Source organism: Oncorhynchus tshawytscha, linkage group LG19 (assembly GCF_018296145.1).
Source record: "Oncorhynchus tshawytscha isolate Ot180627B linkage group LG19, Otsh_v2.0, whole genome shotgun sequence".
NCBI classification, from domain to species: domain Eukaryota; kingdom Metazoa; phylum Chordata; class Actinopteri; order Salmoniformes; family Salmonidae; genus Oncorhynchus; species Oncorhynchus tshawytscha.
Window position 1 is genome coordinate 47,889,703 of NC_056447.1, and position 23,915 is coordinate 47,913,617.

Below are 23,915 nucleotides of genomic sequence, written 5' to 3' on the forward strand. Positions count from 1 at the left end.
AGACGGACACCACAGCAGACAGACATACACCACAGCAGACGGACACCACAAGAGACGGACACCATAGCAGACCGACACCACATCAGACCGACACCACATCAGACCGACACCACAAACTGACTCCACAGGAGAAGGTAGGTGAGTAGAGGGAGAAGTCAAGGAGGCAGCATCACCACCATTACTATTATCACATAATGCAAAAGCAGACTAATATTGGAATATTCTCACAAATGTGTCCTGTTTTTCCAATACAGAATACCATGAATGACCTTCCCATCAGCTGGACACATAACTTCCTCTGAGGGTGAGGGTAGAGAGAGAGAGCAGAGGGGTCTCGTGTGGCTCAGTTGGCAGAGCATGGCACTTGCAACGCCAGGGTTGTGGGTTAGATTCCCACGAGGGACCAGCATGGAGATAAAGTACAGAAATGTAACCACTCTGGATAAGAGCATCTGCTAAATGACTGAAACATAAAGCAGTATTCACTTTTTGAGCAACCGAATAAAATGCAACAAATTGCAATTAAAATACAGAGTAGCTTTATTTATAGAATACAGCATCAGTTTTTGCAAAAATAGTTCTATCATAGACAAAAACCTGCGACCCCAATGACACACTATTCAATATACACTGAGTGTACAAAGCATTAGGAAGACCAGCTCTTACCATCACATACACTGACCAGGTGAATCCAGGTCAAAGCTATGATCCCTTATTGATGTCACCTGTTAAATCCACTTCAATCAGTGTAGATGAAGAGGAGAAGACGGATTAAAGAAGGAGTTTTAAGCCTTGAGACAACTGAGACATGGATTGTTTATCTGTGCCATTCAGAGGGTGACAAAAGATTCAAGTGCGGTATGGGTGTAGGTGCCAGTCACACCGGTTTGAGAAGATTAAAAACTGTGGGAAGAATTGGAGTCAACATGGGCCAGCATCCCTGTGGAACGCTTTTGATACCTTGGAGTGTCCATGCCACAACGAATTGAGGCAGTTCTGAGGGTTAAAGGGGGGGCAAATCAAAATTAGGCAGGTGTTCTTAATGTTATGTACACTTGGTGTATAGTGCGCTATATTTGACCAGGGCCCCATCCCAGTTTATAGTAACAGAGTCTCCAAGACATATATTAACTAGCAGAAGTGTCCCGGTGAAAACAGTAAAGACAGGACAAGATGAAACAGCATGAAAATAAAATAGGTGAGACTTGTCATAATAATAAACAGCATATTGTGTTCAGGAAGAAGGAAAAACAACCTCTTGAAACATGCGATGCATAATGTGAGGGTGTGGAAATACCATGCCAAGTTGTTTTCTCTTTATTTATTTTCAAATAAAAATGTCCTCACAGTTACTGTTCAAATAACAATGTAAGAAAACAAACCGAAAAGGAGAACAAACAGCACACTGGGTGTCAGACGTCTAGTTTCGATTTACATGTGGTCAAGTTGTCAAATAATGTGAATTCAATGTGAAATTAACAAAACATTTCACGATGTCATTTGATTTAGGTTAAAAGTCGTGTGGGGAAAAAAAAAACGAAATGACCTTTACGTTGATGACTTTTTTCAAATCCAATCAGTTTTCTGTGTTGATAACGTCATCACATTGAGTTATTTGGTTGAAATGTGGAAACAACGTTGATTCAACCAGTATTTGTCCAGTGGGAAGAAATTGGTCATGTACTTTTATTCTCTGATCAGAATGGACAGTAATTCAGGATTACACGTAACAATGTGGAAGTGAATTAGCTAATCCCAGATCCGTTTATATCATCTTGTGAACTCCAACAGACTGGGACCAAGGCTAGAAGTGATTGGAAAGCATACAAAGAAAAAGCATGTTTGTTTTCAACTGTCCCTCCTACTCTGGGAATGTCACTGTCAACTATCTATCAGTATTTATAAATGTAATGCAGGGATGGGCACCTTTAATGGGGGTGGGGGCCACAACAAATCTGAAAGCTGCAGTGGCTAGCGGGTCTGCGTACCCACATTCATACCCACACATGTAGTCAGAGCTACATTTTGTTGTTAGTGGCCCTCCTCTTGACAGTGGAGATAATCTATATAGATCTTTTTTATTGTTAATTTCCTGCAATTATACAATACAATATATAGAGAAAATGTTGCACTTTTAAAATAAGTTTGATGCAATTCTACTTCTTGCCATGTGGAGTAGAGAACATTTAGCAATTTTATAACTAATTCCATGCAATTCTACTCATTTTGCTGTGGGGCGGAGAGAAAGATTTGCAGTTTGTAATTTGTAATTTCCTGCAATTCTACAAATTTGGTTAATATCCATGGGCACCCTCAGTCTGTAATTTGACCATGATTACTACAAGTTTAGATAGCTGGATAGACTAATTTACAAATCTAAAAAAATGTAAATTGACATGGGCTAATTCAGTGACTGTCAGTGACTGACCTAAGACAAAAACTGCTGATGCAAAAGCACATGTAAAAAATGCACCATGTGTCTTCTACTATTCTACTATAAGTTGAGACCCCAAATTAGTTCACATTTTTTAAATGCGTTATTATTTATAAATTTTTCCGTTTCTGGAAATGAATGGGCCGCGGTCCCTGATCTAATGCAAATGAAGGAACATAAACATACATTTGAGTAAAGTACATATAAGTGAATGAAATGGGTTATGTGCCAAATAGCACATTACTCCCTGTACTGTACAGTGCAATACTTTGGATTACAGCCTTATGGGTGCTGGTCAAATGTAGTGCACTATAAAGGGAATAGGGTGCCATTTGAGATGTAAGCATGAACTATGATGCTTGAAACTTAACAAGGTTCATCATAGTAATGTCTTTGATAGGCCATTGTGGAGCGGATTTATAAAATATTTAAATGGCCACGGATTTCCTGTTTATCAATAACTCAGCCATCTCTTAACTTTAAGGCCTCCCGAGTGGCGCAGCGGTTTAAGGCACTGCATGGCAGTGCTAGAGGCGTCACTACAGACCCTGGTTCGATTCCAGGCAGTATCACAACCGGCCGTGAATGGGAGTCCCATAGGGCGGCGCACAATTGGCCCAGCGTCGTCCAGGTTTGGCTGGGGTAGGCTGTCATTGTAAATAAGAATTTGTTCTTAACTGAATTGCCAGGTTAAATATATATATTTTTGAATGTGCGTGTTTCTTTGTTGGTGAAATGGTGTTTTATTTATTTAAACAGCTCAGGACATCTGCTGGGATATGTAACATGTACGTAAAAATGTCATTTCCATGACTTCTTCTGTCCGTTTCTATGCAATAACACGCTTTGTTGACCACATGTCCAACTCATCAAGCATTAATCTAAAAACACCTACATTACAATGAAAATATTTACTGCAAGACTGCAAGGTTCTGCATCAATAGGAATCATATGCCTATTTTTCACATATATATTTTACAACACATACACTACCGTTCAAAAGTTTGGGGTCACTTAGAAATGTCCTTGTTTTTGAAAGAAAAGCTAATTTTTTCTCCATTAAAATAACATCAAATTGATCAGAAATACAGTGTAGACATGGTTCATGTTGTAGCATATTCACATACACACATTGTTTGGTGTGTATTCCCCAATCACTGATGTCAAACTGATGAAATTAAGTTGTGTAAAGTACCTTTGTTTTAATACTTGTCAATGTAAAGATACCTTTTCATAGTAAAACTGGAAGAATTTAAATAACCTCAAGCTTTTGAGAAATGAGTAGATGTGTCCTTGCTGAATCGCTACCAAATTGTTGTGGATTGTGGATTGTCTTCATATTATCATGCCCTTCCCCACCCAGACCCAGATTAACCAAAAAGACATGAGATCCCTCTCAAGAGTACCTCGGCAGTAAGTTCAACATTCTGGTCAATTCCTCTATCCTAACAAATCAACATTCCCATAATCCCCCTCTGTAATGCTTCATTAGGGCAGTATTCTGACTTGAGATCCGCAACCTTAACTCAGATTTCCGTGCAAATCGCCCATTGACGTCAACGAATGATTTACACGCAAATCTGAGTTACTTGTGCCTTTTTTCAACTCTGAATGGTTCCCCATAGTAACCAGATGGAACCTAAACACAGCAGAGAGACATTTATAAACTATACTGTAGCAATGCGGTTGTAGTTGGGTCTAGGTCTAATCAGACTTGTCCTTTTTCTTTGGAGTAACTTTACTGGCTACAGCAGACCCTACCGCCCCCACTCCCCCCGTCACCATGGAAACGCTGCCCTTGACCAATCCCACGCCGGCGGCCGGCACGCTGGTCACCACCGTCTTGGTGATGTCATAGCTCTTACAGCCGACCCAGGCCACGCCTCCCCATGTCGCTCCGACCGCCCCTTTGGTCATGTTGAAGAGACCGCCGGTCACCCTCCAGATGACCCCCGCCTCGGTCTTAGGGTGGTCCTTCTCTCCGTCTGCAGGGGGGAATGGTGGCAGAGAGAAAGATAGAGGCAGGGAAAGGGAGAGAGAGAGAGAGAAAGAGATCAAGAGAAAGACAAAGAGAGCGTAAAAAAAAACTATTTATAGATTCATCATTTGTGTCTAGGTGCCTGAAAGAAAGTTCCAGATGAAAGCTTTCCATGAGATTTCTCAATGGTGTTTATAGCGGTAGATTAACATTCCAGTCCCTCAGAGGAACAAACAGGACCACTGACTACAATAACGCCAATCCATCAATCCCAAATGGCACTTCAGTCCCTACATAGTGGACAACTTTTGACCTGGGCCTAATTAGGCTCTGGTCAAAAGTAGTGCACTATGTAGGGAATAGGGTGCCATTTGGGATGCAAAGGGACGCTGGGAAATGTAAGATTGATGTATTGGAGTTATTGTAGTCAGTGGTCCTCCCTAAAGTACAACATCTCAATACGAAGATTAATGTCACATATCTGATATTTATATCTGCATGTAGCTCAGCGGTTAGAGAATTGGGCCAGTAACCGAAAGGTTGCCGTTTCAAATCCCGAGCCGGCTAAGTGAAAAATCTGTTGATGTGCCCTTGAGCTAGGCACGCAACCCTAATTGTTCCTGTAAGTCGCTCTGCATAAGAGCTTCTGCTAAATGACTCAAATGTTAAATGTACCTAGGGATGGAGGAGAACGTTCTTGTCTGCTCATGACCTGGCTGATGACTCAAGAGTTCACATTATTATCTCTCATTCTGTTAGCATCTTCTATTTAAGTCACAATATAATTGCTAGGGTTTACCACCTGGTCACTAATAATAGGGACAGTTTTCCTTCACAGTGGAATACAAGCCTGTTTAAAATAAAAAGCTTATTAGTGTAAACTTCGCTCTACAGCTTGGGGGAAATAAAGGCACCTATAAAATGGGTTATGGTGTTTATGGTCTATGTATGGCGTTTGGCTGTAGTGAACCACAATGCATGTCCATGGTTGTTTTCACTGCTTACAGCTGACAGACTTTCAAAGTGAATGGCACTAAAGTGGTTGTCTGAGTCATAGGCCAAGGCTTTAAAATGTGGCATAAAATATGGACAGAAAAAGCTTTTAAAAGAAACTTTATGAGAGAGTAACAGAGAGCGAGAGAGAGAGAGCGAGAGAGCGAGCGAGAGGTCCTTGAACTTGTAATGGTACTCTCCAAAGTGTACCACACTAATAAATGTCTAGTGAAGTCATTATCATTCCCTGATTAATGCATTGTAATTTTTGGGTGAATCTAGTCCATTGACTGCACTGTGCAGTAAAAAGGCCTTTACGGCCACATTACCCAATCTCCCGATAGCCCAAAAATCATATACCACTCCACCCTAGCAGATAAAGTAGTCCCTGTCACATCTTTGCATGATTTGGCACAGTTCTGTTTATTTCCCCCTCTCAATCCAAGCAGAACATTGAGGTGACAGTTTTCCATGTCTTCCAGCTCCATTTCCCCTCCCACCCCCTTTTGGCTTGACAAAACATGTATTAACTAATGTACTGTGGTAACTAGCGAGGGGTGAGTGGGAGAGAGACACTCAACCCAGAGTGAGCTGTTCATGTCATCCCTTTTTACACTGACAATGTCTTTATAAAAAAACCTTAAGAACCTGCTCCTCCTCCCACCTGCTCCTCCTCCTCCCACCTGCTCCTCCTCCTCCCTCCTTAACAAATAATATTCAGTAGGCCTCCTATTCAATAGCCACCTGGAATAAGCCTACTACAATAGAATATAGGCCAAATGTTCAATAGCTTCCTATCCACATGAAGTACAGATATAATGGGCTCCTGTAAGGGAGTGCGTAATTGGCAGCAGGGAAGTCAGGTGCAGGAGAGCAAAACTGGGTGATCAACAAAGCAGTTTTATTCATAAAACCACCGGAACCAGAACAATAAACAAATGGGTACAAAACCCGTCGCGCACCAGAGAAAACATGCACTTACAATAAACACTTCCGCACAAAGACATGGTGGGAACAGAGGGTTAAATACACAACATGTAATGAGGGAAATTGAGACCAGGTGTGTGAGAAGACAAGACAAAACAAATGGAAAATGAAAAGTGGATTGATGATGGCTAGAAGACCGGCGACGCCGAGCGCCGCCCGAACAAGGAGAGGAACCGACTTTGGCAGAAGTTGTGACAGCTCCTGAGTGGAGCAGCGGTCTAAGACACTGCATCTCAGAGCTAGAGGCGCCACTACAGACCCTGGTTCGATTCCAGGTTGTATCACAACCGGCCGGGATTGGGAGTCCCATAGGGCGGCGCACAATTGGCCCAGCGTCGTCCAGGTCAGGGTTTGGCCGGGGTAGGCCAAGAATTTGTTCTTATCTGACTTGCCCATTTAAATAAAGGTTACATAATTTTTTTTTAAATATATATATATATATATATATATAAAACCAGCTTGCGTATTAATTTGTAGGCACGACAACAAATTCTGTCTCTTTAAATATATGGGTGTTTGGATTGAAGATCAGCTATCTTTCAGAAAACATATTGATGAGTTAGTTAAGAATGAAATGGGCTTCCTTTATAGGAATAGGGCCTATTGTGAAACAGCAGAAAACAAATCCTTCAGTAAACATTCATTACGGTTATTGACTATGGTGATATTGCTCATATGAATACAGGTGCCACTGTATTGAAGCCACTGGACGCAGTTTATCATAGCACACAACGTTTTATTACGGGTGATAGGTTCTTTACTTTACGGGTGATAGGTCATTTACGGGTGATAGGTCCTTTACGGGTGATAGGCCAGTAACCGACTGCTCACTGGTTCGAATCCCAGAGCCGGCAAGTTGGAACAAACTGCCATTCTGCCCTTAAGCAAGGCAGTTAACCCCAGAACAACAACTGCTCCCCGGGCGCCGATACTGTGGACGTGGATTAAGGCAGCCCCCTGCACCTCTCTGATAAAGAGGTTAATTGCGAAGATGAATGTCAGTTGAATGTGTTCAGTTGTGCAACTGACGAAATATCTCCCTTCCCTACACACATCAATTTACAATAACCTCTTAACCACTAGGCCACATGCCACCCATATAGTGTATATTGATGTGTATGTTTGATACAGGGCTCATCTATAAAAGAGACCTTGGTCTCAGTATGACTCCATGTCAAGGTAAAAATAATCATACAAATAAACAAATACAAGTGGGTTGGCAGGGCTGTTACCATTATGCTATTTTAGACATCTTTATCTGTGGCTGAAAGAAGCACATCCATACAGCACCTCCTACACACTGTCACCATCTTTACCACGTCAACCTGCGGCTCTGAATGGTGGTAGATCTGTAGTAGACCTGTATTCATAGCCACAGCAGAGGGTAGGTCTGCACCGCAAAGGGCCCTGGTTAAAAGTAGCACACTATATAGGAAATAGGGTGCCATTTGGGAAGTGTGCCCTAGGTCTCTTTTTTGCTGTCAACCCTCAAACAGAGGCTTCTCATGAACAATGCTGGAGGACAAGACACCAACACCAACTGTCACTAACACTCAGTACCATCTCATCCCTGAGCTGTGAGCTATAGTGTATATAGGAAGAACTGATGAAAATACACCTTATGGAACAGCGGGGACCGTGAAGAGACACACACTCAGGCACAGACACACGCATACACACGTACACATGGATTTTGCATTGCAGATACGTGGTAGTAGAGTAGTGGCCTGAGGGAAAACAAAGTGTTGTGAAAAATGTTATGAAATGTAATAAGTTAAATTGTATATAACTGCCTTAATGTTGCTGGACTCTGGGAAGTGTAACTGCTGCCTTGGCAGAAACTAATGGGGATACATAATAAACCCCAGGAAGAGTTGCTGCTGCCTTGGCAGGAACTAATGGGGATCCATAATAAACCCCAGGAAGAGTTGCTGCTGCCTTGGCAGGAACAAATGGGGATCCATAATAAACCCCAGGAAGAGTTGCTGCTGCCTTGGCAGGAACAAATGGGGATCCATAATAAACCCCAGGAAGAGTTGCTGCTGCCTAGGCAGGAACTAATGGGGATCCATAATAAACCCCAGGAAGAGTTGCTGCTGCCTTGGCAGGAACTAATGGGGATCCATAATAAACCCCAGGAAGAGTTGCTGCTGCCTTGGCAGGAACTAATGGGGATCCATAATAAACCCCAGGAAGAGTTGCTGCTGCCTTGGCAGGAACTAATGGGGATCCATAATAAACCCCAGGAAGAGTTGCTGCTGCCTTGGCAGGAACTAATGGGGATCCATAATAAACCCCAGGAAGAGTTGCTGCTGCCTTGGCAGGAACTAATGGGGATCCATAATAAACCCCAGGAAGAGTTGCTGCTGCCTTGGCAGGAACTAATGGGGATCTATAATAAATACAAATACAAATAGTAGAATGTCACAACCTTACACCTCCTAAGCAACACCATAACGTGCTACATCTACAGAGTACAAGGAATTCTGTATGAATCCTCTGGAGACGTACATCATGTTGCCATCAAACACAAAACATTAACACACTGCTGTTGTCATGTCTATTAATATCTAATATGACTATGGCTCTAAACAGGGCTTCAGACAACACAAATGACACATTCTGGAACGTCTTCGTATGTACGACAAACTCCCAAAACATTGTTGGGAACAAACTCCCAAAGCATTGTTGGGAACATACTCCCAAAGCATTGTTGGGAACAAACTCTCAAAGCATTAGCCTGATTTTGGTCTGTAGGAAGTAGGAACAAACTCCCAAAACATTAGCCTGATTAGCCTGATGTTGGTCTGTAGGAACACGCATCAGTGGTTTGGGGCCTAAAGGTTTTAAGAAGGCAGTATTCAGATACCTTGACTTTTTCCACATTTTGTTACGTTACAGTCTTATTCTAAAATGGATATAAAAAATGAAAAAATTCTCAGCCATCTACACATAATGCCCAATAATGACAATGCGAAAACAGGTTTTTAGAATTTTTTGGAAATGTATTAAAAAAAAAACAGAAATACCTTATCTAAATAAATATTCAGACCCTTTGCTATGATACTCGAAGTTGAGCTCAGGTGAATCCTGTTTCCATTGATCATCCTTGAGATGTTTCTGCAACTTGATTGGAGTTCACCTGTGGTAAATTTAATTGATTGGACAAGATTTGAAAAGGCACACACCTGTCTATATGAGGTCCCACAGTTGACAGTGCATGTCAGAGCAAAAACAAAGCCACAAGGTCGAAGGAATTGTCCGTAGAGCTCAGAGACAGGATTGTGTCGAGGCACAGATCTGGGGAAGCGTACCAACAAATGTCTGCAGCATTGAAGGTCCCCAAGAACACAGTGGCCTCCATCATTCTTAAATGGAAGAAGTTTGGCACCACCAAGACTCTTCCTAGAGCTGGCCCGCCGGCTAAACTGAGCGATCGGGGGAGAAGGGCGTTGGTCAGGGAGGTGATCAAGAACCCGACGGTCACTCTGACAGCGCTCTAGAGTTCCTCTGTGGAGATGGAGAACCTTCGAGAAGGAAAACCATTTCTGCAGCACTCCACTATTCAGGCCTTTACGGTCACAGCAAATTAACATTCTTATTTCATCAACACTGTCAAGTACAAGTCTATTAAGGCTATAATAATGTAGAAAACAATCGAATGATTAATGATATGTAAATGTATAAATTACATAGGGTATAGAAATCTACCTTTTGACATTCATTTAGTCTCTAAACAGCAGCCTTTCTTTGCATCCTCTGCAGTGAGCATGTGAAACACCATATACACCATGTTCTCTGCTTCTGATTGGTCCATACAAACTAATGTCACGGGCCGATAATAAACCCAGATTCTGATGGAGCCAAATAGTCCCTCACCGTCTGTGTTTTGGAACAACCTTTAAAACCATCCTTGTCTGCGTCCCAAATTATTCTCTATTCACTATTTAATGTACTACTTTTGTCTAAGGTAGTGCACTATATAGGGAATAAGGTGCCATTTGGGATGAAACCCTTGTCTCTTCTTAGTGAGGAATCTCTCTCAAGAGGCCAGTAAATTGCAGAGGTAAGGTATGCCTGCCGTAATGATTGCCATAAATAATAATCCCAAAAACAAAGATAATGCCTGTGTCCAAAATCGCACCCTATTCCCTATGTAGTGCACTGCTTTTGACCAGTGCTCTACTCAAAAGTAGCGCACTACATAGGGAATTTCCTGATATTAGGGACCAGCCAATCAACCTGTTGAGGGTATCATACCTGTATGGTAGGCTAGTTCAATTCTACCAGGGGAGGAAGCTTTAGCAGCCTGCAGGCTAATTCAGCCTCTGCTGAGTTTGAGGGGATGAGGTTACATCCCAAATGAAACCCTATTCCCTTTACAGTGTGCTAATATTGACCATAGTCCTCATAGGCTCTGCTCAAAAGTAGTCCACTATATAGAAACTAGGGTACCATTTGGGAAGCGACCCAAGGAGGAAGAGAATCCAGATACTGCAGTGTGGCGACTCACTGAGTCCAGACGGTCTATTAGAGACTGACACACACACACACACACACGCACACGCGCACACACACACACACACACACACACACACACACACACACACACACACACACACACACACACACACACACACACACACACACACACACACAATTAGAGACTAGCTTTAATGTGAACTGCAGCTGGGAGCTGCTGCTTCTGCTGCCATGGCATCATCTCTCTCCTCTACTCTGTGTGTGTCTGCATGCGTCTGTGTGTTTTACAGTGGACCCTGGTGAATCAGAAACCCAGGATACCTCTCCTGTACAATATACAGATTCTCACTCAGACCATTCCTTCTCCTCCTGCATAGTAACTACCTCATAACATCTTAATGGGAATACTGATTACACAACCAAGAGCTCCACGCTGCTATAACAGACAAATACTAGGAATAGATTGTCCACCATCTATGCGTTATCCAGACAGAAAAAAGAAATGGGCAAAAGAACATTTCGATTTAGAGCAATAAAGAAATGGAATAAATTAACTGAGCAAACTAGAAACCTTTCAATATATAAGTTTAAACATTATTTAAAAACAATTTAAATATAGTATATAGAAATGTTGTGGGACTATAGTAGATGAAGAATCAATATTTTTTAGAATGAGTATTTATTGGGTCATTATGCTAGTGTATTATGTATGTTTGTAATAGTGTGTTATATGTGAAAGTGTGTTTGTATTATAAATTGTATTTTAATGTTAAGGACTCTTAGAAGATTAGTCCAAATGGGGACTAAAAGAGATCCTAATCCAATCAAAATCAAATCTACCTACTGTAACATTTCTCTAGCAGATCTTTAGTGTCGTCTTGCCAACTTATGTTTTTGGATATATACCGACAGCAGATGGTATTCATCCTAGGCCTGCATTGTAGCTTAACAAGTTAAATAAAGCTAGAATCCTTAGTTACTACATACATTTTTTTGGACTGAATGATATATACCCATTGATTGTTGATGAATATAACTTGCCTCATGAGCTTAGTTCAACAGAACCCCAAATATAAGAATATTTTACTTGTTTGTAAACAATGTCAATATAAACAATAACGGCAGAGCCTCAAAACATGATTACAACTATAATTTGGATATCGTGGAAGGTCAGTCCTCGCATCCATAGTTTATGAATTTGAGAGTGGTTGAATTTCTCCAGGCTCATCCCTCAGCTTTTTACCTAAACAGGGGCGGGGTGTCCTCTTTGTTATTGTTTAAGGATTCTAACTAAGGATTCTACATTTAACCAGGACTTTTCTGTGTTTATTTATTTGAGAGCTTTGTGTGAAATACAGCTAGCCTCTCTAAACCTTTAATATCCTTGTGTTTAGGAAAGTGTGACTTCACACTTGACCGGTCCATAATAAAATCATCAGATCAGCCAGAGTCCTCCACACACACACACAGGCACACACACACACACACACACACACACACACACACACACACACACACACACACACACACACACACACACGCACACACAGGCACGCACACACACAGGCACACACACACACACACACGCACACACGCACACACACACACACGCGCACACACAGGCACGCACACACACGCACGCACACAGGCACGCACACACACACAGGTAAGCACACACACACAGGCACGCACACACACACACGCACAATAAAGTATTTTGGTAGATTCGATTTTTCCTATTTCTTCAACACAGATTAGTGATCAAACTATTCTGCATTGCACACAGGTTGGGAACTAGAGAATGATATCAATACCATACTGTTCTCTCAATCGATACCTCAGAGTATTTGGGACAAGGTGCAAAGAGGGGAATAAGAGCTGAACCTCTCCCTTAGATTGAATGGAGACAGGCAGGAAGGTCTCAGGGTAAAGACAAACCACAGGTCTATATAAACAAGGAGAGCAGTCGAGACTACCACCACCACCTCAGTGTCTTAGCGGAAGGAGAAAACAGGAAAAAAAGATAAACAACATGCCATCTGATATAGCGTAGCCTGAAAATATTTTTGGTATTTGTTCTGGCAATTCTCACATAGAAAGCTAATTGAGAGGAAAGACATTTGATATGCTCTTTACATTTGTATCACAAACCATTTTTGTGAAAATCATGAAGGTGGCCATTTTAGGCCATTTTTAGACCTATACACGCCTCCTGTAAGACCCCTGACCCGATTCAGGAAGCATATGTCACAAGTCACGAAATCACAGGAGAGCAGTTTGAACATAAAGAACATGTGAACTTGCATGTGCCTTAATAACAAATTTATATACCATCTATAAATATGAATAAAATGATTAAATTGCTAGCCTTGTTCATTAAGCCACATGAAAAGACAACCTTCCCACTAGCCATGATTGGCTGAGATGAGTGGGCTGGGCATGCCGAGAGATGAGTTCGGGTTGGTCTGCCATATAAAAGGCTTTTGTCTATTTGAGCCGGTCAGTCTGTGTTGGTAATCCTGTCGAACGCTGATTTAATTTTTTTTTATTGTGTATTGGAGCTGCATAAGTGTTGCTCTCCACTTTCTGGGGGATCGAGTTTTGAAATCAGTGGAATTAGAGTATGATACCTAAAGAGATGGGAAAACACCTAATCCCTTATCACATCTTCAAACGAAGGGCATTTCAAATCAAGTTTATTTGTTACGTGTGCCAAATACAACAGGTGTAGGTAGACCTTACAGTGAAATGCTTACTTACAGGCTCTAGTGCAAAAAAAGGTATTAGATGAACAATAGGTAAGTACAGAAATAAAAACAACAGTAAAAAGACAGTGAAAAATAACAGTGGCGAGGCTATAAAAGTAGAGAGGCTACATACAGACACCGGTTAGTAAGGCTGATTGAGGTAGTATATACATGTAGATATGGTTAAGTGACTATGCATATATGATGAACAGAGAGTAGCAGTAGCGATTTGAGTAGGGTAGCCATTTGATTACCTGTTCAGGAGTCTTATGGCTTGGGGGTAAAAACTGTTGGGAAGCCTTTTTGTCCAAGACTTGGCACTCCGGTCCCGCTTGACTGGGGTGGCTGTGGTCTTTGACAATTTTTAGGGCCTTCCTCTGACACAGCCTGGTGTAGAGGTCCTGGATGGCAGGCTGCTTAGCCCCAGTGATGTACTGGGCCATACACACTACGCTCTGTAGTGCCTTGCGTCGGAGGCCGAGCAATTGCCATACCAGGCAGTGATGCAACCCGTCAGGATGCTCTCGATGCTGCAGCTGTAGAACTTTTTGAGGATCTCAGGACCCATGCCAAGTCTTTATAGTTTCCTGAGGGGGAATAGGCTTTGTCGTGCCCCCTTCACGACTGTCTTGCTGTGTTTGGACCATTCAAGTTTGTTGGTGATATGGACACCAAGGAACTTGAAGCTCTCAACCTGCTCCACTACAGCCCCGTCGATGAGAATGGGGGCGTGCTCATGCTTGGTCCTCCTTTTCCTGTAGTCCACAATCATCTCCTTAGTCTTGGTTACGTTGAGGGATAGGTTGTTATTCTGGCACCACCCGGCCAGGTCTCTGACCTCCTCCCTATAGGCTGTCTTGTTGTTGTCGGTGATCCGGCCTACCACTGTTGCGTCGTCTGCAAACTTAATGATGGTGTTTGAGTTGTGCCTGGCCATTCAGTCATGGGTGAACAGGGAGTAAAGGAGGGGAATGAGCACACTCCCCTGGGAAGCTCCAGTGTTGAGGATCAGCGTGGCAGATGTGTTGCTATCTTCCATCACCACCTGGGGACGGCCCATCAGGAAGTCCAGGATCCAGTTGCAGAGGGAGATGTTTAGTCCCAGGATCCTTAGCTTAGTGATGAGCTTTGAGGGTACTATGGTGTTGAACGCTGTGCTGTAGTCAATGAATAGCATTCTCACATAGGTGTTCCTTTTGTCCAGGTGAGAAAGGGTAGTGTGGAGTGCAATAGAGATGGCATCATCTGTGGATCTGTTTGGGCGGTATGCAAATTGGAGTGGGTCTAGGGTTTCTGGGATAATGGCGTTGATGTGAGCCATTACCTGCCTTCCAAAGCACTTCATGGCTACGGAGGTAAGTGCTGTGTTCTTGGGCACAGGGACTATGGTGGTCTGCTTGAAACATGTTGGGATTACAGACTCAATCAGGGACATGTTGAAAATGTCAGTGAAGACACCTGCCAGTTGGTGAGCACATGCCCAGAGCACACATCCTGGTAATCCGTCTGGCCCCGCAGCCTTGTGAATGTTGACCTGTTTAAAGGTCTTACTCACATCGGCTACTGAGAGCGTGATCACACAGTCGTCCGGAACAGCTGATGCTCTCATGCATGCCTCAGTGTTGCTTGCCTTGAAGCGAGCATAGAAGTGATTTAGCTCGTCTGGTAGGCTAGTGTCACTTGGCAGCTCTCGGCTGTGCTTCCCTTTGTAGTCTGTAATAGTTTGCAAGCCCTGCCACATAAGACGAGCGTCGGAGCCGGTGTAGTATGATTCAATCTTAGCCCTGTATTGACAGTTTGCCTGTTTGATAGTTCGTCGCAGGGCATAGCAGGATTTCTTATAAGCTTCAAGGTTAGAGTCCCACACCTTGAAAGTGGCAGCTCTACCCTTTAGCTCAGTGTGAATGTTGCCTGTAATCCATGGCTTCTGGTTGGGGTATGTGCGTACAGTCACTGTGGGGATGACGTCCTCAATGCATTTATTGACAAAGCCAGTGACTGATGTGGTGTACTCCTCAATGCCACCAGAGAATCGCGGAACATGTTCCAGTCTGTGATAGCAAAACAGTCCTGTAGTTTAGCATCTGCTTCATCTGACCACTTTTTTATAGACCTAGTCACTGGTGCTTCATGCTTTAATTTTTGCTTGTAAGCAGGAATCAGGAGGATAGAGTTGTGGTCGGATTTACCAAATGGAGGGCGAGGGAGAGCTTTGTACGTGTCTCTGTGTGTGGAGTACAGTTGATCTAGAATTTTTTTCCCTCTGGTTGCACATTTAACATGTTGATAGAGATTTGGTAGAACTGATTTAAGTCTCCCTGCATTAAAGTCTCCGGCCACTAGGAGCGCCACCTCCGGGTGAGTGGTTTCCTGTTTGCTTATTTCCTTATACAGCTGACTGAGTGCGGTCTTAGTGCCAGCATCTGTCTCTGGTGGTAAATACCAGCCACGAAAAGTATAGCTGAAAACTTTCTAGGTAAGTAGTGTGGCCTGCAATTTATCACAATATACTCTACTTCAGGCGAGCAAAATCTAGAGACTTCCTTAGATTTCGTGCACCAGATTTTGTTTACAAATATGCACAGACCGCCCCCCTCGTCTTACCGGAGTGTGCTGTTCTATCTTGCCAATGCAGCGTATATCCCTCTAGCTGAATATCCATGTCATCATTCAGCCATGATTCCGTGAAACAGGATATTACAGTTTTTGATGTCCCATTGGTAGGATATTCGTGATCGTACCTCGTCTAATTTATTGTCCAATGATTGCAAGTTGGCGAGTAATATTGACGCCTTCTACTGATCCTTCCTCCTCTTGCAAATAACTGGGTTGTTAGCCTTAGCGGGTGTTAGGAGAATGTCCTGTGCGACCTGCTTGTTGAAGAAAAAACCTTTGTCTAATCCGAGGTGAGTGATCGCTGTCCTGATATCCAGAAGCTCTGTGTCTAATCCGAGGTGAGTGATCGCTGTCCTGATATCCAGAAGCTCTTTGTCTAATCCGAGGTGAGTGATCACTGTCCTGATATCCAGAAGCTCTGTGTCTAATCCGAGGTGAGTGATCGCTGTCCTGATATCCAGAAGCTCTGTGTCTAATCCGAGGTGAGTGATCACTGTCCTGATATCCAGAAGCTGTTTGTCTAATCCGAGGTGAGTGATCACTGTCCTGATATCCAGAAGCTCTTTGTCTAATCCGAGGTGAGTGATCACTGTCCTGATATCCAGAAGCTCTTTGTCTAATCCGAGGTGAGTGATCACTGTCCTGATATCGAGAAGCTCTTTGTCTAATCCGAGGTGAGTGATCACTGTCCTGATATCCAGAAGCTCTTTGTCTAATCCGAGGTGAGTGATCACTGTCCTGATATCCAGAAGCTCTTTGTCTAATCCGAGGTGAGTGATCACTGTCCTGATATCCAGAAGCTCTTTGTCTAATCCGAGGTGAGTGATCACTGTCCTGATATCCAGAAGCTCTTTGTCTAATCCGAGGTGAGTGATCACTGTCCTGATATCGAGAAGCTCTTTGTCTAATCCGAGGTGAGTGATCACTGTCCTGATATCCAGAAGCTCTTTGTCTAATCCGAGGTGAGTGATCACTGTCCTGATATCCAGAAGAAGCTCTTTGTCTAATCCGAGGTGAGTGATCACTGTCCTGATATCGAGAAGCTCTTTGTCTAATCCGAGGTGAGTGATCACTGTCCTGATATCCAGAAGCTCTTTGTCTAATCCGAGGTGAGTGATCGCTGTCCTGATATCCAGAAGCTCTTTGTCTAATCCGAGGTGAGTGATCACTGTCCTGATATCCAGAAGCTCTTTGTCTAATCCGAGGTGAGTGATCACTGTCCTGATATCGAGAAGCTCTTTGTCTAATCCGAGGTGAGTGATCACTGTCCTGATATCCAGAAGCTCTTTGTCTAATCCGAGGTGAGTGATCACTGTCCTGATATCGAGAAGCTCTTTGTCTAATCCGAGGTGAGTGATCACTGTCCTGATATCCAGAAGCTGTTTGTCTAATCCGAGGTGAGTGATCGCTGTCCTGATATCCAGAAGCTCTTTGTCTAATCCGAGGTGAGTGATCACTGTCCTGATATCCAGAAGCTCTTTGTCTAATCCGAGGTGAGTGATCGCTGTCCTGATATCCAGAAGCTCTTTGTCTAATCCGAGGTGAGTGATCGCTGTCCTGATATCCAGAAGCTCTTTGTCTAATCCGAGGTGAGTGATCGCTGTCCTGATATCCAGAAGCTCTTTGTCTAATCCGAGGTGAGTGATCGCTGTCCTGATATCCAGAAGCTCTTTGTCTAATCCGAGGTGAGTGATCGCTGTCCTGATATCCAGAAGCTCTTTGTCAAATCCGAGGTGAGTGATCGCTGTCCTGATATCCAGAAGCTCTTTGTCTAATCCGAGGTGAGTGATCACTGTCCTGATATCCAGAAGCTCTTTGTCTAATCCGAGGTGAGTGATCACTGTCCTGATATCCAGAAGCTCTGTGTCTAATCCGAGGTGAGTGATCACTGTCCTGATATCCAGAAGCTCTTTGTCTAATCCGAGGTGAGTGATCACTGTCCTGATATCCAGAAGCTCTTTGTCTAATCCGAGGTGAGTGATCACTGTCCTGATATCTAGAAGCTCTGTGTCTAATCCGAGGTGAGTGATCTCTGTCCTGATATCCAGAAGCTCTTTGTCTAATCCGAGGTGAGTGATCACTGTCCTGATATCCAGAAGCTCTTTGTCTAATCCGAGGTGAGTGATCACTGTCCTGATATCCAGAAGCTCTTTGTCTAATCCGAGGTGAGTGATCGCTGTCCTGATATCCAGAAGCTCTTTGTCTAATCCGAGGTGAGTGATCACTGTCCTGATATCCAGAAGCTCTTTGTCTAATCCGAGGTGAGTGATCACTGTCCTGATATCCAGAAGCTCTTTTTTTTGCCGTAAAATGGGTTGCAGAAACATTATGTACTAAATAAGTAAAATAAAACCCCCCAATTGGTTGGGCGCCCGTTAAAACTGCTGCCATTTCTTCCGGCGCCATTTTCATTTCATTATTCATTATTATTTGTGGTATGGATCCATGACAGGGAGACGCATCCATCATGCATGATGATGTATAAGGGTAAGATAGTCTAGCGTTAGCTAGCTACATTTTCCGATATTACACGTTTCTAATTCACCCCAGTCAAATTTCATTTCAAGCTAAAGTGTACTGTTAGCTATCCCTACCTAACGTTAGGTGGCTGGCATGTTGGCTAATGTGATGTGTGTGATCTTACACATTGTTTACCTAGCTAGGTTCATTGTTTACCTAGGTAGCTAGCTACATGTCTTAAGCTAAAGTGTACAACACCTGTTGAATATGGCTGGTGTCGGTAAACTTCGGCAAAAAATTATGAAATTGTTGCCAGCAGAGCTGGTTAGGCTGTTTTCATGTTATCCAGAGGTAAAGTGTCAAGTGTGCGCTCTGAATGCAAGGCGATGGGTGGGGCTAAAGCTTAAGAGGGGGTAAAATGATGCTGAATGGGTGTAGACAAAGAAGAGCTCGCTCACCGAAACACTAAAATGGCATTTTCTCAAAACTGGGTTTACAAGTTGTCAACTTTCAAAGCAGAATTCCTTTCCCATTGTCCCTCAAATGCAGTGTATGATCTACCATTTTGTAGCTCTGAGTCTCTACTTTTATCCAATGTAGAAAAACACAATTTAAATGTTGCTACATAAGACAGAATCCAGGTGGTGAGTCACCTATGATCCGTGAAGGTGCATGACACAGACAACATCTTGGTGTCATTGTTCTCTCAAACATGGAGAACGTCTAGATTCTGAAAACAAAAATTACATTCATTTCTTCAACATCAAAATTACTAATATGAACTTTCATTTTTAAACATATTGTTTTAAACAATATACTCTACAGGTAGGCCTACATCACATTTCCAGAGTGGGTGCTCTTCTACTTTTTAAGTTCTGATACATTTTATGAGCACCACCAACAAAGTGAATGGGAAAATGGATTTAAAGGGAACTCCCTCTGTTGGTGATTTGCTGAATGTGGAATCCTAAAGGAGTGATGTGATTAGTTAATGACCTGTAATGTCATTTTCTATGTATAAAATGGGTAATGTCTTCAAAATTAGCAGAAAACCCACTGAATATATTCTTCCAAACAATATGTTTTTGGAACATTGAAAAGGGTCGTTTTTAGGTATTCATATTAAAAGTTGTAATATTTAATCAATTAATGGACACTCCATATTTTAGAGCACACTATACGGAGTACAATGACACCAAAATGCTGTCTGTATCATGTGTTGTTCATGGATCATTGGGTCTTCCAAAAGGCATATATACATGTAGGTCTAAAAAGGGCCTAAAATGAGCACTTTCATAAAAAGAACATGTCTGATAAAAATTCAAAAAACATTGAAGTTTCTTTGAGAGAATTGACAGAATAATCTGAGATACCAAAAATATTTTTGGGCCTTGGTGTGGAATCGCCCATTATTGTTCACACCTTGGAAATAGTTGGTAAGTATACACCAAACACAATCATTTAGATAGCCAACAGGTATCCAGATTGAATGCTTTGTTGTGGAAAAAATTATTACTTTTAAGGATTACTTTTATTTAACTATTGAACTCATCTAAAGGCAATGGTGGCAAAATGTGACAATAAATAACCCTGTTATTTACATCTCAGACAGAGTTTGATTCACAGGGTCTGGGCATTTTACCCAAATTACACATTTGGTCACACATTGTAGACTACTTTCACACTGTTCCTCAACTACCTGAAAATAAAATGTCTGTTTAGCGACTGTTTTTGACACCATGCAGCCTCCTCCACGTCACCCCACATTAGAGTAAGAAAATACTTCACCCTAACAACCTGTCTCTCACTTAGCCTCAGTCTCAGCCTCAGTCTCAGCCTCAGTCTCAGCCTCAGTCTCAGTCTCAGTCTCAGCCTCAGTCTCAGTCTCAGCCTCAGTCTCAGCCTCAGCCTCAGCCTCAGCCTCAGTCTCAGTCTCAGCCTCAGCCTCAGCCTCAGCCTCAGCCTCAGTCTCAGTCTCAGTCTCAGCCTCAGTCTCAGCCTCAGTCTCAGTCTCAGTCTCAGCTTCTGTCTCAGTGCTTCCTAACTAGTGTTGTCTCCAGGAAGACAAGGCAAGGTGATGCTGAGCTCAGCAGTGCTGTTAACTGAGGTGATGATGACTCAAGTCTCAGTCAACTCAAACCTCCTCCACAGCACAGCACACATATCTGCAATGCAATTCAAAGATAGCCGCACGTACCTAGACCTGACGACTGGTTATTATGTCTTTGTCACTCAATTAACACATTAAGTCTGCATCCTATGGGCCCTGGTCAAAAGTAGTGCACTTCAAAGTGACTAGGGAGCCATATGAGAAGCAGTCTAAAACATTAAAACCGACCTTTGACCTTCCTACAGTGGTCTCAAATAGGACACTGAATCATCTCGACTCAGATGTTCGCAGCAAGGCCAGATCCTGTATTTCTGATACTAGCGGTGTTTATATCGGATTGCATTCATTATTTATACTTCTGTCAAATTTGACTTGCTACCTGCACACTCAGTATTATAAAAACAAACTCTCGTCATAGGCTGAGCAATAGGTTTGAGGTCGTACGCTCCTTACGTAAGATAGTGAAATACAGACCTCTCCCAGCTACCCAGCACTAAGACATTATACACACGTCACATAGCCTTCATACAAGTACACGTACAGCTAGCCATGCAAACACACACGGATGAACAAACACATACCCCCCAACACATACACAGGTCCATAAGTCAACTGCAATATCTACAGGCAGAGGCTCTTCAACTAGCTTCGCTGACAGGCGGTGTCCGTGCCTACACTGCCAACACATGAACATGGTCCCTACAGACAGCTGGGCCAGTAAAGGCCAGTCAGTCCTAAGGATAACCAGAGCAGGGTGATGGAGACATGTACAAACATCAGGCAAACAAATCATGTCTCAGCTTTGTATTTTCCCTCATGACTCTGCATACGACCCATTGACTAATGCTGATTATCCTCCCACGCATTCCTCTCCTCAAGGCTGCATAACTCAACCTAACTACCAACAACACAACCTTCCCTAGAATAATATCACTATGATCTGCACAGCTTCTGGCTATATATGACCTGACCACCCTTTCCCTCCCACCTCCCACCTGTCAGACTGTCTGTTATCGTATGCTCCTTCTAGGAATTTGTCATTACACTGTTAGTTGCTGTTGTTGGGTAGAAGTAAGTGTCTAAGAGTTCTGTTGAACAATTAGCAAGCTATAGCAGTGGGGAAACCAGGCAGGCAGCTAAACAATAGATCAGTCTGTCACAAAATGGAGTGCCTGTGCTCAATGGTAAATTAGCTCACGAATATATATATATATGTGTGTGTGTGTGTGTGTCAGGCATCTGAATCAGTATTGGTCTTGTGGGTTGTTGATTTCATGCAGCACCTTATTTCTTCAAATATCACGCCGACCAACACTTCATCGCCCCGTTACCAGGCAACTACCACTTGTATCAAAAAACAACAACAAAACATCACTCGTTCCATCGCTGTATTTCCATTCATTTTTCAGAAGATGCTAGACTTAAAATGATACTGTCTGTGTTATTTCCCTCTTATTCAAGTCTGAAAGTCTGAATTATTTTTTCTCTTCAGCCAAAACCTCAAAGAAACCTTCCGTTTGTCATCCTGTGAGGAAAACGCAAAGTAATAATACTTTCGCTCCTCTCTCCATTTCCTCTCACCCTCTTCTGGGAAAATAGCTCTTTGTACTTTCCAACAAGAGTGCTAAAGATCAATCCAATTCCACAGTCATGAATAAAATGTCACTTTGTCTTTTGATACAGAACTATGACATTTCAAGGGTCTGCCAAAAAGGTTAAATTAAGATATTCCTCTTTCTAGGGACCAGGAGGGAGGGGGGTACTTCCAATGAGTGTAAGTAGTTCTCAGCCACTGATACTAAGAGCGTAATAGTTATTTTCTCATTTTAGCATGTTTCTATTGCAAATTTCTATGCACCTTAGCAGCCTGGTCAATTGTACTGTTGTGGTGTGTGTGTGTGTGTGTGTGTGTGTGTGTGTGTGTGTGTGTGTGTGTGTGTGTGTGTGTGTGTGTGTGTGGAAACAACATGTAACCTAATGGCTGGGGAAATAACAAAAGCCTGAATGGGAAACTACGCAACATAGTAAACTGTGTTAAAAGTATTTAGTCTAACTATTTTCACCCAGAAAAAGATCCCATATCATCGGTCCCCAAAGTAAAATTCAGAAAAATTATTTATAACTTTGTTCTGGTCCCCCGACCATCCGCTCAAGAAAAAAATCTCCCCGCGGCTGAATGTAATTGGAATAGAGAATAGGGTGATATTTGAGACACAAACTCGCCTGAACAGAGTAAATTACCATATATAGGCATAATTTACTTTCATCATTACATCCAATAGTGTCTTCTCTCTCTCTGACCTGAAGGAATATATCATCATCTATCGCTGCCAGATGCAGCAGCAGCTCTGACTCTGGGGTATATCATCAGAACATCTCTGACCTTGGGATATATCAGCTCTGACTCTGGGATGTATCATCAGAACATCTCTGACCTTGGGATATATCAGCTGTGACTCTGGGGTATATCATCAGAACATCTCTGACCTTGGGATATATCAGCTCTGACTCTGGGGTATATCATCAGAACATCTCTGACCTTGGGATATATCAGCTCTGACTCTGGGATGTATCATCCTCTCTGACTCTGGGGTACGTCATACGGTCTGACTCTGGGGTGCGCCATCCGGTCTGACTCTGGGGTGCGCCATCCGGTCTGACTCTGCGGTGCGCCATCCGGTCTGACTCTGGGGTGCGCCATCCGGCCATCTGACTCTGGGGTGCGCCATACGCTCTGACTCTGGGGTGCGCCATACGCTCTGACTCTGGGGTGCGCCATCATCTCTGCCTCTGGGGCGTCATCAGCTCTGCCTCTGGGGTACGTCATCAGCTCTGCCTCTGGGGTACGTCATCAGCTCTGCCTCTGGGGTACGTCATCAGCTCTGCCTCTGGGGTACGTCATCATCTCTGCCTCTGGGGTACGTCATCATCTCTGCCTCTGGGGTGCGCCACGTCATCATCTCTGCCTCTGGGGTGCGCCACGTCATCATCTCTGCCTCTGGGGTACGTCATCATCTCTGCCTCTGGGGTACGTCATCATCTCTGCCTCTGGGGTACGTCATCATCTCTGCCTCTGGGGGTCACGTCATCATCTCTGCCTCTGGGGTA

General features: G+C 43.1%; 1 protein-coding gene across 1 annotated transcript in view; it reads right to left on the minus strand.

Annotated features, from left to right (window-relative positions):
- Window positions 1-522: 522 nt before the first annotated feature.
- Window positions 523-23,915, minus strand: part of LOC112218884 (transmembrane protein 263) — a 64,612-nt gene continuing 41,219 nt past the window's right edge. Inside the window, exon 3 of the mRNA XM_024380111.2 lies at window positions 523-4,419. Coding sequence (XP_024235879.1) covers window positions 4,139-4,419 — 281 coding nt within the window. The 3' untranslated portion in view covers window positions 523-4,138. The remainder of the gene's footprint in view (window positions 4,420-23,915) is intronic.